Source organism: Athene noctua, chromosome 5 (assembly GCF_965140245.1).
Source record: "Athene noctua chromosome 5, bAthNoc1.hap1.1, whole genome shotgun sequence".
In the NCBI taxonomy this organism is placed as follows: domain Eukaryota; kingdom Metazoa; phylum Chordata; class Aves; order Strigiformes; family Strigidae; genus Athene; species Athene noctua.
Genome location: NC_134041.1, coordinates 33,564,420 through 33,583,376, shown reverse-complemented (window position 1 = coordinate 33,583,376; position 18,957 = coordinate 33,564,420). Strand labels below are relative to the sequence as shown.

The 18,957-nt window shown below is 45.7% G+C and overlaps 1 protein-coding gene across 1 annotated transcript in view; it reads right to left on the bottom strand.

The window, feature by feature from the left end:
• Positions 1–1,073: 1,073 nt before the first annotated feature.
• Positions 1,074–18,957, bottom strand: part of LOC141961071 (ral guanine nucleotide dissociation stimulator-like 1) — a 48,088-nt gene continuing 30,204 nt past the window's right edge. The window contains exons 9-16 of the mRNA XM_074907612.1: positions 17,786–17,870; positions 15,388–15,477; positions 13,453–13,539; positions 12,277–12,309; positions 10,671–10,792; positions 9,687–9,776; positions 9,156–9,170; positions 1,074–1,278 (exon numbers count right to left, since the gene is read on the bottom strand). Coding sequence (XP_074763713.1) covers positions 1,074–1,278; positions 9,156–9,170; positions 9,687–9,776; positions 10,671–10,792; positions 12,277–12,309; positions 13,453–13,539; positions 15,388–15,477; positions 17,786–17,870 — 727 coding nt within the window. The remainder of the gene's footprint in view (positions 1,279–9,155; positions 9,171–9,686; positions 9,777–10,670; positions 10,793–12,276; positions 12,310–13,452; positions 13,540–15,387; positions 15,478–17,785; positions 17,871–18,957) is intronic.

Sequence of the window (18,957 nt, the reverse complement as noted above, 5' to 3'; positions counted from 1 at the left end):
ACCTTTAACAGTTTATTGCGGTGATTAGGAATAGTATTATTGATTGTAGTAATTATTAAAATAGCATATAGTTGTATAATGAGAAATATTAGTAAATTTATGCTTGTGCAGCCTGCACAAAAAGAAAAAGGGGGAATTGTTGGAGAACGGCTTGCAGAGAGCAAGGCCACGGGTCTCTGCAGGAGCTGATTGCAGCCATCTGAGGTAAACAAAGGAAAAAACCCAGGGTACAGTTATGCTTACAAAGGACTGTTATGTTAACCAAGAGAGAAACTGAGGTACACAATGGCCTTGAGTGTGATGGGAAAGAGGGCAGGCCAGAAGAAGGAAGGTGTTGTGACATGCCTGAAGTGCTGCAGGGGGCTGGGATATGATAATGTTTTACATGTCTCCAATAGATTTGTGAGTAGTATGCGTGATTATTGTAGAGTGCTTATATAAGGTGTGATTTCTTTCAATAAAGTTGAAGCTTGCTCTATCATTCACGTTGAATCGGCTGCTTGCTTCCTCCGCCCGCCGCAGAAGTCAAACTCCCTTTAACAGCCGCAGCTGACTGAGAATGATGGACACAACAGCAGGCTGCTAACAGCAGAATAATTCATCAGACCTGAGGTATTGGAGGAGGAAATGTCTAGCTGTTGAGCTTACTCCTCTTCAGCTGATCCCATCTCCCATTTCAGTGGGTTTTGGTTGGGGGGCGCTCACAAATCCTCTTGTCCGTGTCACTGCTAACGTCATGCTGCCACGTGCTCCTCACCCCACTTCCCACAGGTAGAAATGCTGCCCGCTAGCCTGCCCCATCCCTCTCAAAAAGCACAACGAGGGACTGAAAGAAAAATTAACCTCGTGCAATTCCACTAACAGGCACCACAAGAAAATCTGGTTTCAGGGAAGGAGAGCTTCAGTCTGCCTTGTATCTCAGCAACACAGAGGGAACTGTGCAAAAATCCTGACTGGGTTGCTTTCATTTTTACACATTTATATCTAGAGTCTCTCCATTCCTCTAAAAGCAATGCTCTCGACACGACAAGCAGGCTTGGGCCCTGCTGGCAGTGTCGACAGTCTCTCTCAGGCTACTTCTTCTGGCAACAAGGCACAGACTGCACCTTTTTCTGAGACGCATCAGCGGTTCCTACGGGAGCGATGCAGGCGTCTTCAGGCTCAGGGTGATTAAACTCGCATGATGGAACACTGGCCGAGTCTGTGCTGTCACCCGAGCCCCCACTCGGAGCAGATTTGGGTTGCTCTCTGAGGGGTGTGTTATGGGCCAGTGGATCACTGGTTCCTGGGGGGTGAAAGAGGATTGAGCACTGCTTTCCGACTTGTGCCCTTTGCACGAGGCAAGGGAAGTGAATCAGTACATGTACGTGACTTGTACATGAGCAGTACAAATGAATTAATGGCCAAACTCTAGGGCAACCTGTGCAGAAAGACTGACGTTAAATCTTTCTGATAGTCAGTATCAATTCGGAGTTAAACTCTATTAGTGCTGGACCTGTTACGGGCGGCAAAGTAAAAATACCTCCCATGCAGATTCCAGCTGCAACTAAGTTAGTTGCAACAATTAAGAGATTTAGGTGTAGGAGTTGAAAGCCAAGCACCCCAGAAATCCATCTCATTTCTCCCAGACAACCTGTCTTAGTTGAACTGCCAACAGTGGGAGCGGTATCGTTGGTATTGGATACACCAATAAACAAGTATACCTGGAAAGCCAAAGATGCTCATGGAAAGGAGCACAAAATTAATACAAGGTGGATTGCCCCATCTTTCTAATTATAACCCACTCCCGGTTCACAAAACGAACCAAGAAGCTTTTCCTTCCTTTTTCCTGCAGGTCAGCGCTCCTGGAGACAGATGCCCTGAGTCATGAGGAGGGATCCTTATGTAAATCTAAATTTTTGTGCAGTGCCGATGTTCGTTGCCTTACTAACGTTTTTAGGATGCGTTGTCTATCATTGCAAAAATTGCTTTGGGTGACCATTCTCCTCTCCCTTGGTTCCGAGGGAAGGTCCCTTTGCTAATGGGGCCTGCACTTTAAAAGGTCATTACTGGACCCATGAAGGCGAGGTGGAAGTACCAAGGCCTAAACCACGCCTGCACGCTAGGCTGGGGGTGTGGAATTTCATTTTCCTGCTGCGTAGGCAGACAACCCGCGCCCCCCCCGCCCCGGCGAGTCAGAGTGCCATCTTCAGCCACAACAGCCACCGGAATATATACCCTGTTGACACTTAATTGTGTGGCAGGTGCTCTGTTAGCTCTTGCTGTATTTTTCCCGTGTGGTATGTATGTGGTCATCCTGTAAGCGTCCGTGTAAACCGTCTTGCAGTTGTACCTGTTCGTGTGAACAACCACCTTCTCCCCCCAGTTCCCAAAGGCTGGAAGCACATCCCTCGGCCCGGCCCGGGACACATTTTGTTTGAATATGTCTGCTTAAAAACTGTTAATTGATAGTGTTGTTATTACTGTTGCCTTTATCATGTGCTTGGTTAGGACTGTGCTTTATTTGTTATTTGCAGTGTTGTTGGTCGTTTACCTTTCTTTGACTCTGGGATAGAACTCCACCTGCACACACGCTTTGCCACAATAATTCTTAATACCCCCTCGTGTTAGAGGAGGTTATAGAATCAGGATGCAGGAATGGAGCTGCGTACTCGGCCGGGTTCAGAGGGCAGCTTTGCCACTGGTTTGTATGAAGCCCTCCGGCAGGACTGACAGGCTCAGGCACTCCCTGCAGCCCGGGACCTGCACCGCTGCGTGTTTGCGTGGCAGCTCCGTCTGGGTCGCCACGTTCTTTCTGGTGGTGGTTTTGACGCGAGTGGAGGCCATGGTTCAGTCTACTCGGGGAGGACGATAAGATGAAACTGGCTCGGATAAGTTCCAGACCCAGGAGATGGACTGCGCCCTGTCCGCTGGCCCTGCCTGCGCAAACTGAGGCGCCAGGCTCGGGTTGGCGTGCGTGACTGATGCACCGGGATGGCTTTTGCTTTGCCCTGGAGCTCTCGGCAAGCTCGCTGCACTCCTGCAATGTGTGACTGGACTACGTATGGCTCGTGGTGAGCTGCTGCCCCTCCGTGGGTAACGTGGGTGAGAGACTGCTTTACTTGGACAGCCCTTCCAGCCACTGTGCGGAAGAAACACAGAAGCCGTCCTCATAGAAACTTTTAGGAATTCAAAAGAAAATGCACGATTGCAGAGTAAAAAAAGGTATAGGAAGGTTGTAGCTGAAGGGTTACGGCTAAAATATGGCATTTCAAGTTCTCTGGGTGGCAGGGGAGATGGGTTGTGGGAGCTGGAAGAAGTTGAGAACAGTTAAAACAGTAAAAGTGATGAAGTTGGAAAGAGTGACAGTGAGGGAAGTGGTGTGAGGTAGGAAAAAACCCCACAACTGACATGCAGTAATAAAGTCTTAAGAAAACAGATTCACTCCAGGCAAATATTAGTGGAAAAAAAGTTTATATACTTATTGTATAAAGATTACAGGTAAGCAATTAAAAAAATCTTTTTCATATACAACATTTTTGTAATTTTAAAATCAAGAACATTCACCTTTCAGCTTAGTACAGACATACCCCCTCTGAGTGAGCAGTGCTGTGCTTTGCAAATGGTACTGCACAGACATCAGTGCACGCTTACACTGAAACGCAAAGAAAACTGAACTTCTTCTGTGGTAATCTTATCCTAACTCTGGGCAAAGTTTAAGGCTCAGTTACAAACTCGCTTCCTTCACCCTCCTAACAGGGAAACAGTGGGAGTCCTTAAACTATTCAGACTAGGACCTACATGGTGCTACTTGTCAACAGAGGTGATAAAACTTCACACAGAACATAGTAAAGCAAACACTGCGTCATGAGTTTATCGCTAATTGCGCACAGTTTTGAAAATCTCTGCTACAGAACCGGTGGGGAAAAAAAAGACCCAGGCATGTGTATCATTAAGTATTTGAGTTTGTTTTAACTCAGACTAATGTATCTCAAAGACAGCCTATTCAGTAAGAGCTGCTTACAATCCAATGTCTCATTTATGGCTTTTAAAAATAAAACTCCTAACTATCCTTTCAAGGAAGGCTGTATTCTGGTAAGAGACTCAAGAAATATGTTCTTTAAAGTTTCACAGAGAACAGATGATAACATTCCAGCTGAATTCTTTATTGCAGCTGAAAGGATGTACCATTCAGGAAACTCATTTAACAGACATACATCAAGAGCAAGGGAGCTGCCTGTAGATGACCCATAATAATGCTACGAGTGTATCAAAATCTCTGGGTGGTTGGGGTAATGTTTAAGGCCCGGTTATCTCCTCTCAATACCCACTTTTAAAATAAAAGGTCATGTAGTTGCCCCTCATGAAGGAAAACGTGAGTTAAAAGTTTTGCTCTTGAAGAGTGATTGCACGTTACAAAGAGGTACATCGGTCCTTCCAGAGTACAGGCAAAAGGCATCGATTTCTGTACAACGGGTTAGCAAAGTGAAAGAAAAAACGCCCTGTAGCGGCATTAAGACCAGACCTAAATCCAGACAAGGAGTGGTTCTTTGCCTTGTTCATGGACAAACCATGACATTCATCCCAAAGCAAGTGCAGTCCATTCTTTCAAAGGTCTTTGGAAAAAAAACCCCAAATAGGTAATTTTCTGGCATGGAACAAGCGCAAAAAGAAGTTTGCCAGCTGTGTGAAAGCAACAGACCCACTTGCAGTTTCTACTGTCTCCAGGGATGAGTGTTTTGGGGATGCACCCGCCCTGCTTTTTCATGAATGTAAATCCCTCCTGAAGGCAGCAACTGCTTGTGGCACTTGGCTCACCCACACCTCCCGCAAACCAGTGTTCCCGTCAGTCAGCTGGAGGCGGCTGGGACCTCCTCCTCGGTTCAGGCAGAACTGCATTGAAACTTTTCTTCTCCCGTTTTATAAAAATAAATTCAGACCTTCTTCTGTGTAATACTGGCACAAAGGAAAATGTTTTCTCGCAAAGAGAGTTGGCTTGTGCGGTGTTCTTAAGACAAACGTTGCAGTCCTGTTTTCCCCTCTAGGTGAGGCTGTCACCTTCCTCGGCTCACGTGCAAAACAACCCCCCCAAAAATTCCAGTCTGTACTGTTGTGGAGAAGTTGTTGGAAGATAACAGTCACATGGTCCTTGATACTGAAATGAACAATTCTCTGCTGTTTGCCTCTGTAGAAAGAACTGCTGTTCAGCATTCCTCTCTGACTTGCCACTGCATAGAGAGCTATTGTTCAGCAAATTCTTTTAACTAGAGATAAGGCGTGACGTTGAAACCTCAAGTAGTAGGTCCACGGCTCACGCCTCTCGCGTGTGCTTCTTACGTTGTACCAATGAAATATGAATAATATCGTGTGGACAGTAGCACAGAACCAATCACAGTTTGTTTGCCTTCGCATAGTCACTCTCTAACAGTATGTAAGATGCTCTGTACTTAATAAAATTGGATCGAGCTTGCAAACCACGTTGGTATTATTCTTGATATCCGGGCTCTATCCATCGGCAGATGGCGCCCGAACAGGGACCTCGTTATTCTTAACACATCGACCGAGACGTGGCGATGAACGGAGAACTTCGGATAGAAACGGCGCAGAGAAACACAGAAGCCGGCACATAGACGCACTTCTGGAGTTAGGAGACGGTTCTGCAGGCTGTCCTCTGCGAAGGTAAGCTGCTATGGCACAAGAAGTGGAAGCAGCGATATGGCTCCTCACAAGTATACTCTCTAAGAGAGGTAGTGATGTGAGCCAGTCCAAGCTAAAAGACTTGGTGCAATGGGCGCAGGAGCCACAGCTTTGCCTCAGCGCCTCTATGTTATTTAATCCCTCTCAATGGAGGGCTGTAGGAGATTTACTGTGGAATTTTACTATAGAGGGTGGAAAAGCAGGAAAAAAAGCAAAGGAACTTGGATCGGTGTGGCGGGAAGTGATTAATGCTTTACAAGAGATGGAAGCTGAGCGGAAGGTGGCCGCTGCAGCAATAGAGGCGGTACAACCAGATAAAGCAGAAGTAAATAAAGCAACCACCCCACGTCGTCCGGTAGCGAAATTTTTTGGTCTCGATGTCACTAAGCTGCCTGTTCGTGGTACGTCGGGTTCCGTCGCTGCATCCGCAGCAGAAGTTGCGGCTCGTGCAGGAGGGGGTGGTACAAGCAGCAAAGTTTCAGTTTCAACTGAGAGTAAAGCGGAAGTGAAAGAGATTGCCCCTCAGATGAGGGAAATTACAAAAGAAGAGGCGGAGCAAAGCGGATCTAGTTGCCGCCCACGATTATATTCGTCCCTTCCAGTTTCACACTCCTCCTCCTCTTCTTGGTCATCATCCAACAACTCTGGCAGTAACACGCCTCCAACAGTTCCTGCTGCAGGCGATTTAGAAAATGACCAACTGTTACATCAACTAATGAAAAAGCTGGAGGAGCTACATCCCTGTATTGACACAAAAAAGGACTCTAAAATCTACCACTTGGTGGCACTCCAACTCAGGCCCTGCACTTCCTTCTGCACCACCACCACCACTGCCACCACCACCAACCACAACAAATACAGCTCCGACTATACAACGACCTCCATCCTATCCAACCTCCGACACTGATCCTGTGCAGCGACGATGGACTGGAGTAGTCCGAGATGCTATTTTAGAAGGAGACTGGCAGACAGTTGGATCTTTAGCCTGCCCCGTGGTCACTGAAGGGGGAGTCGGGAAGTGGGAACCACGTGATTGGAAAATTTTACAGCAAGCAAAACAAACAGTAACCACTTATGGATTAAAATCAGGAGCAGCAAAGAACATTATAAAATATATAATTACAGCGGATTTGATGGTACCTGCTGATTCTCAGAACATTGCTTCACTTTTATTGACTCCTTCTCAACATTTAATTTGGGAAAGAACATGGAATCAACTTGTAATTACTGAACTAAATAAGCATCAACGTGATCAGAACGATCCATTTTATGCTGGGACTGTAGGTATCTGTACTGTATCTGTAGAGTCAGGGCGCATATGCCAGCACGGCCGTACAGGTGACTTTCCCTCCAATTTTTCACCAAATGTCACAACAGCTAGCCCACCGGGTTCTTCTGCAGATACCTGAAGGGAAAAAAAACAGCTCCATTTGCGGCTGTTCGACAAGGACTTACAGAACCATATACAGTGCCTGTATTGATCGACTATCTCAAGCTATGAAAGATCAAGCGGACTTACCTGATGAAATGAAAGACTATGTTTCGGTTGTTAGCTTTTGAAAATGCCAATACCAGAACAAGGACTATACTAGCAGGTTTACTAAATGGAGCTCCTGTTGATGAAATGCTACTACGTGCTTCCAGGGCAGAACAGAATGCCCAAGCAGCTATGATTGCCTCTGCTGTAAAAGGTGTTTTACTAGCAGAAAAAGAAAAACCAGTAGTTGCTGCTGTCACTAAGATAAGTAACAAAATGCCAGAAAAGAAAAAATTCATTCAGAACATGAGACCATGTTATCATTGTGGAGAGAGTGGACACTTTAGGAGGAATTGCCAAAAAATAGAGTGGAAAGGCTAGCCACAGCTCGTTTGAACTTAATAGATCAGCTCCAGCAGCAGGCCTTTGATGTCGAGTTGCCTAAAACAGTCTAGTATAGAAAAGAAAGCATAAAAGCCAGTAAGTGAAAGCAGAACAGAGCTGGCCTGAGCAAGGCGGTCACTTGGCTCAAAGTTCTTATGCACTGTTTCATTGTTTTGCTTTCCTGTCTTGAGTGGCCTGTTGTTTCCATTTCCTCTATGCTGTTCATACGGTTTGTCAAGAGAGTCTGTTACACCCTAACACAATACCTTCTTGACCTGGCATACCCACCAGCTGCAAGGCCAAAAGCTGAGCTAATGCCCAAGTACCACAAACAAGACTCTTCGGTCTGCTGAATTTTCAGCCTCACTTGCTAGGAAATGACAGCTTGTAAACCTGATGTGTTTACAACCCAAGGGATGAGGAGGGGCGAGTTAGAGGCATGGCAGCTGGCTGCACCTTACGCGGTCCTGCACACTGCTGTCACACCCGGGTCCCACTGACACAAGACCTGCTCAGTCGCCATGAGTGCAAGAAAGGTAACACGTGGCCAAACACCAGGCAAAGGTCTGCCAAAGGCCAATTCCTCCCCGCTGCAAATTCTTTCCCTCAGTAAAGGTGCCACGGATACCAGTTTCTCTCTAAGAGTCTGAATGGAGATGTACACAACGAGAAGATCAGGAGAAAGTGTAAATTATAGGCTCTCCCTCTCCAAGACTCATTTCTAAATGCAGGTCAAGTAAATTTAAAGGAGTGTCAAAGGAAACAAACTTGTACAAGACATAAAGTAAAGAAGCCAGGTGAATTAGATGCTCTGTCGGCATGCAGTTAACGATTTAAAACAATTTAAAGAGGTGTCACCCCCTGTTGCCGGGGTGAATTATGCCAGTCTTTTCTACAGTATTAATTTGCAAAATACATTCAGAGTGCAGATGAAACAATTCTTTAGACAAAGGCTGCACAGTGCAAACAAACTCCATGCAGTAAATGACAATACTGCAGCACTGAAACGCCGTCAGAAACAAGAGAATAAAGCCTGTGCTCCGCAGCGACAGTTCTTACGCGCAGCTTAGGCACGTGCCGAGGGAGACACCCATGACAGGCCACCGAGAGCTCAGGCACTGTCATCTTCAAAGCTCACGTTCTCACAGCCAGATGGACTACGCAAAATGGAACTCAGACGGACTAATTGAAACACCTTCCAAACAGCTGCCTGGACTTTTTTTTCTTGCTTATCAGAACTCAAAACTCTAGATTGAAAACATCCATTCATTCTTCTTTCAGACCCTAGCCTGCAGTAGTGCTGATGTGAAGTGAAATGGCTACTGCCTGTTCTGAGGAAACTGGCCACAAGAACCGAGCAGGAAAGGACAGTTAGGAGCTGATAGTGCTCTTAAATTCATCATCTCCCCACCTCATCTTGATCATGCCACTGGTATGCGGGAGTCCTTTCGTATCTCCTCTCGCATCAGGTTCAAATTTCTCACCTTTAAGTTAGTTTTACTTCCGCCCTTGATCTCTGCTTTCATTTCCTGCAGCTTGCCATGAATTCCTGCTAGTCTGTTCTTTCCTGTGTCTGCTTAGCTGCATGCCCCTGTTCTCCACCGCCTCCTGCTTGAACCTTTGCAGTATTAAACTCAATTGAACCATGTCCCCATGATTATTTTCCTTCTCTAACCTGAAGGCAGCTGGGCAGATTGTTTCTATTATCAAATGCCCTTTTGCTAACCTTAATTTTCAAATTAAAATCCTGCAAGGAATTTTTGCAAGTGTGAGCAAATTAGACTAATAATAGGCCAGACTTTATCCTCATCTACTCTGTTTTGCCTCTGCATTCAGGGAAGTCATTACACAATAGATATTGAATTTATAATCCAGCCCTAAAATGATTCCTTTTTCTGACACCTTAGGAAGGCTTTTTTGTCTCTAATCTCTTTCATCATTAATAATCCTCATGACTACTTATAACAACAGCAGCAGCAAGGACAGCTTCAGACAGAAGTCTGCATTTCTAGCTGATGGTGTCTCCTTAATGTACTGCAGTGGTCTGCATCCCCAGCCAGGTTTTTCAGCGGGTAAAACAAGCACTGCTTGTTTGATTTATTCAGGTTCATATTAACACACCAGATACCCTTTGCCCCATCGTACTCACAGGCTCAACCTCTTCACCACGCTTTTCCGAGGTTTCGGCGATGGGGTGCCAGTGTCAGCAGCTGCTTCAATCTCACGTGCAAGGTTGTAACTGCAGAACAGAGGGCACCCGGTTAATTTTGACAGACAAGACGATTAGTTAGGTATCTCAAAGCAGTAATACTCAAGATATTTGAGAAGCCTTCAGTTATTCCCACTTCACCAAAGGTTGCAACCCCACAAAGAGGAACACAGCGCGCTCTACACTTTACCCTGATGAAGGGGATATTTCACTTCTTTACAACAATTTTAAAAATTAGTGCTTTTTTGGATAACAGTCATCATTTTATTTAAAAAAAATAGTCAAGAAAATACTTAACATGTGAATCTTGGATAAGCTGACTTTTTTTCACTATGACTCAGTACAATGCAGTATGTATCTATGCTTACACTCTTAGTGCAGCAGAGTGGTATTCAGATACCTAGTGGAAATATTAGAGTGCAGAAAATAAATTGCCTTGCGTTGGTCTAGCAGCATGTACCGTAGCACAGAACTCAGCAGGGCTGCAAAACCCACCCCAAACACCCGGGAGACGTTTATCTGATGAGCGCTCAGCCAGCTCTGCGTTGCCTTGGCTACCTGCTGCCTGCATCCACCAGCCCAACGCTCAGTGCCTGCATCTCGACCTCCCCTAGGATCGGCCTCTGAGCGTGCCTCTGGGCATACAGACAGCCCAGACACAACAGACTATCAGATTTCAAAGTCAGAAGCCTCATTTCCAATCTCAAAAAAAAAAAAAAAAAAAAATCCAGTCTCCAAAAACCCCTGCTAAATGTTTAACAGGGTTTCTACAGCTGGTTAGCAGAAGACAGAGGTACTTCCACCCTCCTGGAGCAGCAGTACATGTAAGTCCCTGTAAGAGGACAGCTCAAGGCTGACACAACCTCCCTGCAGGGGGGTGTGGGCTAAGAAAAGCCTGCTTCGCCGGCTGGACTGAGAACCTACCTCTCCTCCTCAGTTAAATGCTCCTGTCTGCTCCACCACTGGAGGAATTTTGGGTCTGGTGTCAAGCAGTAGCTGTTACATGCAGACTGCAAGTGCATAATTTCGGCAATTACTTCAAATTCCTAAAAAAAAATAAAGAATCAAATGGGAATTCTAATTAAAAAACAACACAAACCCAAATTCACTCATTCATATACTAAACACAGGCAACAACAGATCCAGGACAAACTTCGTTTGACCTGAAGTTCAGTTTCAGTCGAGTGACTATTTCCAGAACCAGTTTTTCAAACAACGAAGTCTTGTCTTTTTTTTTTCCCCCCAGCATCCAAAATGTTTACTGAATTGTGACATTTTCAGAGAAGCACAAATCAGAAGACAAACACAAGGAATCGCACTTCACCACAGCGCTTTTCCCAAGTACTAACTGAAGTGCAATGCCAGTGCAAACCCACCGAACGGCAGCACTGCTGGTTGTTCCTCTAGGAACGAGGGTAGCAAAGGGTCATAAAGTCTTCAGATTACCCCACCTGCTGACCCCTGCTCGGGCCAGACCAGCTGTGAGAGACAAACCATGCCCTGTGCTTAGGTGGTTCTCAGACAGCAAGCGAGGGTAAATAATTAGGGGTGCCTGCGACGAAAGCAGAGAGTCTGATTGTCCCCGGCTTTTCACGTTGTGCACTCACACTTGCACCAGAGGAACATGAAATGCTACCCGTAACACGTGTGACTAGAACGTGCAGCTCTTCTCTAACTCCACCTGCACACACGCTTTGCCACAATAATTCTTAATACCCCCTCGTGTTAGAGGAGGTTATAGAATCGGGATGCAGGAATGCAGCTGAGTACTCGGCCTGGTTCAGAGGGCGGCTTTGCCACTGGTTTGTATGAAGCTGGACCGATGACCAACCAGAAGCTCCCGTATCCCGTTATTAGTACCCTGAGCCATGCAGCTGTACATGCAAGGCAAGTCCAAGAAGTGGTTTGTAGAGCTGGGAGCAGTTAAGGGGAGGAAATGGCTCCATCACAGCCAACTCCCAAGACTGCTTTCAGACCCCAGAATGGAGATTTGGCATGACTTCATTCAGACAGAACCTTTAACTCCTACATAACATTACTCATCTCTGACCAACGAGGATCAGGCTGAACAGAAAGACTGACAGCTTTTATTTCTCTGTCTCATCTGCAGCCTTTCACCTACAAATAGTTTACCGCAGCAGAAGGAAGATATTTACAAACTGTATCTTCTGGAAAGCAAAGGTCTCATGCCACCAGCTCTGTTTCAACACACAGGTCATACACATCTGTCACATTCCCATGAACACCAAAGGGAGGGAATGGGCATGCCCCGCATGTAATTCCCACGGAAGTAAGTGGCCTGCAGCTCCTCTTCCCCTACTGCACACATCTAAAAAGTAGGTTCTCGTTCTGCAGTTTGTTCACAGTTTGGCAGAAGCTCGCAGCATTTCAGGGGTCTATTCTTTCCTTGTGAACTTGCATTAAAATTCACAGCTGTTGTATATGCCCGAGCAATGACAAACGGCCTCGCCAAGAGAACGCTCTAGAAGAGGGTATCAGTAAACTAAAAATCACAGAACATTCAACTTACCCTTCGTCTCTTCTCAAAATTGATCAGGCCGCCCTGTTGGAAGGAAAGAGCAGGGATCAGAATAGAAGAACACAAGCTTAGTTGAACTTAATCACAAACAGCATGAAGTAGCAAGGCTAATGTAAAGCGCAGACGTGCCCCGAGCAAGGACCTTCTCCAAATACCTGTTTCCAGATCTGGTATAAACCACAGCACTCATACATCTGAGTCTCCAAGGGACAGCTGTCCTCACGGCCTATAGGGCAATCTGCCCCAGAAAAAAAGCCCAATGCAAGAATGCTCATAAAAGCTGTGTTGAGATCCGCTCTGAAGAATGCTAGTGGGATTTTGCACGGCAGAAACAAACTTGGCTCTTGCCTGTGCTGTGACTCTAGCAGTGTTCCCAGGGAGTTTCAGAAACACCAAGTAAACACAAAGCACGGACAGGAGGGAAACTGCCCCAAAGAAAATGGATGTACAGCAACCTTACGCAGGCCTGCTTCTGTGCAGTTCCGCCAAACAAACCACCACTAAAAACCCCAGCAACCACTGCCAGCCCAGGGAGAACTGTATTTGCCCATTCTTATCATAAATACCAACACCAGCACAACAAAGGCTGCAGTGTCTCTACTTATGGTTTCAAACACCTTTGAAAACTGGCCCCATCCTCAGTCTCTGTTAAACAACCAGACCCTCTTGCAGTCCTTTTTCCCTTCCTGTGCTAAATTGGTTCCCCCTGCTTGTTCAGCTAAAGAGAAACGAAAAAAAAACAAGTCTTCAATCACTTTAGGGCCCAGACACACCCGAGTCAATACCAAAGCTCTTCAGTGATCAGTCTGCAGTGCTGAATTTGTGATTGTGTGCATTTTACCAATTATTCACATAAATCTGCATGCCTAAAACGTTGTTTTCAGAAAAATGAAACAGAATAATGGAAAGCCTACTTTCTTCACATTTTCTAACCTAAGAAAACAAGACAAAATACAACGCTAAGCTTGTCCCTTCAGATAACAGCACTCCAATTCACACAAGATTCTTGTTGCTGATAAAACCGCATCTGGCTTCCTTTTTTTTGAAAACAGATTCCTCCATTTTTAAGAGCTGCAGAAGAACCCGGTAGAAGATACAGGAACAGACACGCTCAGTGCTGGGAAGGCAGGGAGGATATTTAGGATTCAAGAAATTGCCTTAATTTACCTCGATATAGTCCTGAAGTGCTGTGTCAAGCATGATGAGATCAGTGAGGAAGGTACCAAGAAAAGGTACCGTGCCTTGCATTACTGCCTGCAAATGATCAGAGCAACGTTGGATTAAATGATTGAGAAACGGTAATAATCAGAATGCTAGAATAGGCCTGTATAGGAGAATGAAATAAAAGCAGTCTGCTTAACCAAACAGTGGTCTTATCTTTTCTTTCATGGCATCCTCCTCAGTATCTAATCTACAATTCAAATCAAACTCGAATGACAGTGGGATGCTCTCACAGATATTGCCAAGTGGTTTTCTATTACCACACTGCCACCACACCCTGGTTTCTAACAGTGGGTCACCAGGAAACCCCGCCTGTGGAAGCAGCATCGAGCAGCAGGGACAGGGTCCCTCGGCTACCTGCTACAAGAGAAGGAGCCGGGGCATGCTCCCGGCTAGCCTGTTGAAGCAGTTTCTCTCTCTGCCTCATTCCAGTGGATTTTTACTTAATGGTGTATGCCACCTGACAGTCCAGTCAAATCAAGTCACAGTTGTCCTCCTCTAAGAAGTGACCATCTTCCTCAGCCATTCCTTTCATTTTGAGAGTAATTATTCACATTTTAAACTTCCTAGGCTGCTAGCAGTTGTAGAATTCAGGCTGCTTCTACACTTGTGAAGGAAACGCTTGTTTCTACCATCCAAAGGATCCATACTTTCTCCAGTCAAACAAATAGACAAAAAAGTCACATTCAGCACTTTTGCCTCCCTATCCCAGATTTCTCTCCGCCTGCCCTTTTAAATCTTTGCCAGCTTTGAGACAAAAGGCATTTTCACCAGCAGACTGGAAACTGGACACGTTTTACAAAGCAATCTCTGTAAAAGTCTGTGCAATTTTCAAGCTGGCATGTCAGAAGCTTCATGAGCTTGCTTCAAAGTAAATGCAATTGCTGCTCTGCCAGAGCTAATTTTCTTTTATCACAAGAATTCCAGTACTTACATTAGGTATCTTACTACATGAAAAAGTTTCCCTGTATTTCTCTCTAAAGGGTAACGAGAGTAGTTAACAGAATTAATTTCTTGTAGGACAGAAACAAGGCAGTTGAAAACGAAGAACACATGTCTGTATTCACCCATCTTTTATTACTCTTCTATGTGACAGATTTAGTAAACTTCTGGAAGACCTGAAACTGAGGCCAAACCCTTGTCTCAGGGTCCACCCCCAACAGCTGGTTGGGATGTGAAGCAAATGCAAGCGGGAGCAGCAAACCTGCCCACCCAGTTATCCCCTTGCAGGGGACAGGGGAAGATTGGTGCCAGGGAACATGACGTGGCCCCCGCGTACAACCACCGAATCCTGAAATCTCGGAGCGTTCCCAGCATCAGATCTCTGAACACACTGGCTATGCTGAAGCTTTGCACATCCGTTTCCTCCGGCCTTTCAGTACACAGGCGGGTGTTACTGGAGTAGGAGGACAGCTGGGCTGCGCTAAAAACCACAGCGGTTACAGCGTGGCAGCTCAGCGTAGGCCATACGGCTTGAGCGGGGTGCAGCACGGATCCCGCTTTGGAACCATCTTTATATACAGATGTATGGGGCGGGGGGAGGGGGGGGATATCATCTATATATATCTGCACTTTATATACACGCACACAGAGTATTACCTGCTTACTGCGACCCACAGCATAAGTGAAATACAGCTTTGCACAGGAACAAACACTCTGACTGCCTATTCAGTCTCAACCTTTCGCTTCCCTCGCTTTGCATCAGCTAATCTATAGCACTGATGTGATTGTTTTTCTTGACAGCGGCACTCTCAAGGTCTTTACCTACTGCACGCTCTCTTTGTTAAATACCTTTCTAGTTTTTGCTTCTTATATCATTCACCACTCAGGGTTAATCACGTTATCAGGTCAAAAAGGGGAGGAAAAGGACCCCAAACGCACCATATCTTTTTGAAGTTGCAGCCGCCTCCGTGTGCTTTCCGCATTTTCTTTCACACTGCTGTCCAGGTTGGCAAATTTGGATGTTCCTTCCTGTGAGTTACAAGAGAATTAAAGGCAATTAACAAAGGATCTAAGCGATAAGCTGGCAACTATGTTTGTGTAAAATAATTGCAAATACATTCAATGGGGCAAGCAAAAATATTTGCTGTATAGGTACATGCACGTGTACATACATGTGCTAATTTTCCGGGACTTGTACACTGACTGGGAATTGTGGACAAAATCCCACAAAATTACTAGAAGGGAGTTTTTCAGCAAAGTGGCTCTACTCTGGTCAAAGCTAAGAGCTGTTGAAAATCTCCTGGGAGTTTAAATCAGAGAAGCTTAGATGCACCTTCAGGTGGCCAGATGCTTCTCTGAACTCTATCCTGACACTCTCGACCTCAGGATTTCTGTTTAATTTCCTAATCAGGACTGCTACAAGTAAACATCTCTATCTTATGTAATGCTTGCTTGTTTTTCTCATGCCGCAACAGAGATGCAGCAACTACCCTCTGTAGCTTATTGACTAATCCAAAACCACGCAGGAAAACAAGGTAATAGGTTTTCATCTCCACAAGTCAAGCTCTCCTGTGAATGGAGGAGCTATTTCACAATAGATCTGTAGCCTTTATTTCCCTGGATCCCTACGGGATGCTGGGAGTTACTGTTACTGTCTCCAGTGGTTGGACAGGTGGGGCACGAATGATTATCAGTCTTTTTAAGAGGCACAAAACAACAGCCTGCACTTGGAAAGATCCTTTCATCACAACGTTTACTTCTCTCAGTCACAGTGAAGGAACAGATCAAACTCAAACTGTATTTCCTTCCTCGGCTGGAAAACAAGAGCAAATGAAAAACGAGTGTTGTCTCAGTGTCTTCAAGATACTGAAAGATAAACTGGAGATCCTCTAACAGCAGCCGGCGGGCAGGCACAGAACCTGAAACTGCAGCTTGCAGCAGAGCCATTGTTTGGGGAGGAGAGAACACAGCGCTCCCTCTCCGTGCCAAACAACCTGTTGTCATGTGCCATTTTGTCTGCTTTACACTTACATTTGTAGGATGGATAGGCAAGGGCAAAGACAGCTTCCCTACAGACACTATTTACAGTGAAAGAAAACAAAGACTTTAGGGATTCAGTGGACATTCATCCTCCAATCGTTACAAAACAGTCCAAAAGGAGGAGTAGGAGAGAGGTTCTAGCTATTCTGTGGAATTTTTCTCCTCTCACTGCTTTCAAAATGTTTTGCAGATCTCCTTACGGCAGCTGGAGAGGGTGATTTGCTAGGAGCCAGAAGGTCTGGGCTCAGATTGAGTTGCTGTTGTGTCTTTTTAGTACTTAGGTTAATAAGCTGTTGTGAATACACATTTTCCCTCTATGCCTATTATTATCTCACCTGCTTTAAAATTTAGCTACAGGTGTTGATAAATGGATGATAAACAAAGGAGATTGACAGGTTTGAATGTGTTCACCCATCACTCCTGAGCAAAACACTGTGTCAAATACCAAGGCAAGGGGGTAAGGTACAAATGCCAGACTGACTGGATAGAACTGCCAAAAAATCAACTGGTCAGGAGGCAGTCTATAGAAACATTTTCATGCAGACAGAAAAAACTGCCACAAACATTCCATAGTTTCTACAGAATATAACCTTTCCCTGCTATTCTTCCTCACCCCTCTCAAGACCCAGAGCTTGTTGGCGTTCGCCCAGGAGAGTGCTCAAGTCAAACTGCTTCAGACAGAGCCTGCTTTGTTGTCCATCTGGCCACACACAGAGCAGGAAGCCTGTTCCTTCGAAATTCCCAGCCCTGTTTTCCAGTTCCAAGAAAGGTATGGGATGGTCAGATAAACATCTTGGTTTAATTCCTCAGCTGAAGCCGAGTGGCATTGTTCCAGTGAAGTCAAGAGCACTACAGCCGTGCAGCCCAGTTGAGAATCTCATTTGGAGCTGCTCTGCACTCACCAGTGCAAACCAGAGCCTTTCCAGGTCTGCTCAGAGGGTGCACCAGCTAGCAGTTCAGACAATCACCCTGCCCAAGAGACGTCGAACTCCAGCAGTGGGGGCTCCAAGGCTCCTGACCTGCTGTCCTGTGAACAAGCCCTCACAGAAACTGTGCTGCTGCACCCTGCTCTGTGTGGGTATCCAAGCTCAGCAGGCTAACAGGAGCGTAGGTGCTTTCAGGAACAACAAAATCACCTCTCATCCCAGCAGAAAAGCACAGGTTTTACAGACCTCTCTTCCCTGAAGCACTGCCTACCGTAGTTCAGGGAGAGACGAGCTTTGACAGCTCCTTAGAAGAAGGGCTAACCTCAGCTTTGATTGAGATCACAAGCCTTGCAACTCAAGCTAATTCTCACCTTCAGCAGCAGCTGCCTGCTTGTCAAATAATTGTCGTGGTCTGAGAAGGTATCAGAGAGCTCTTCGAACATCAGCATCATGTCCCTGTATAGGAAAAGATTAAATCTTTTAGGTTATCAGAAAGCACTCTAATACAGATCAGATTACTGGTTTTTTCCTCATGAATCGTTAACAGTTGGGCATGTAAAAGATACCACCACCAAAACGCATCCAGTGAGATGCTGCACATCAACTAGGAACTTTCCTGGGATCTCCTGGTGCTCCCCGGTAACGCCAGCCTTATTTGACAGCAGCACAAGGAATGCCACAGGTACGCCGATCCTGGGCAGGGCTTTCAGTCACACTGAGGGGTATCAGATTGTTGTAAGGAAGCGGGTAAATGGATACAAAGCAACAGAAAAATAGCTGTGAGAGGTATCCTACGTTTTTGCCCTGTGCCACGCACTCAGGAAAGCCAGAAGCTTGTAACTGTGTGAGCCCCTTTCTATTACCCCACACTATAAACACAAGATGGCAACATCCTGATCAGCAACAGGAACACAGGGCGGCAGAAGGAAAGATCCACCTCTCCTAGTGGAAATGCAGAAGTATGCTGTGTGGCAGAGCAACGTTTCTCTTTGTTTATCAAAGACAAAGGAAAAAAACATAAATCTGTTTGTCACCAACTGAATGAGCAGAACACCATCTTTCCTACACAGCTTTCTGGTGTCTGTCTGGCATGCAGTAAATATGCCAGTTGCACAAAAAGGTATTCCCCTGTAAGAAATACCATCTTCAATACAGGCTTGGATTTTGTAGTTTGGGGATATGTTTTAAGGAAATGTCAGGACCAAGAGAGGATTAGTGAAGGTTTGTGGCAACGTTGACCTCCTCCAACTTCACAGTAGAGGAGACAACTGGCAAGCATCATGGTGGCCTTTTGCTGACCTTCCAAGAACCGTGTGCTTGTGCTGAGTCAGTAGGTAGTCCCATAGTTCTTCAAAATAGGTTGTGGAAGATCCAATACGCTATAAAGGACAGAAGAGACCCAGTACCCCTGAGGGCAGGTGGTCCCGTCAATATGAAAGAAGAGCTCACAGCAGACAGACCCAAAAAAAGGGGTCTGAGCCTCACAGGAATGAGAGTATCTTCTAAGAGGACACTTGTCCATGAAGGAGCAGAATAGGAAGAC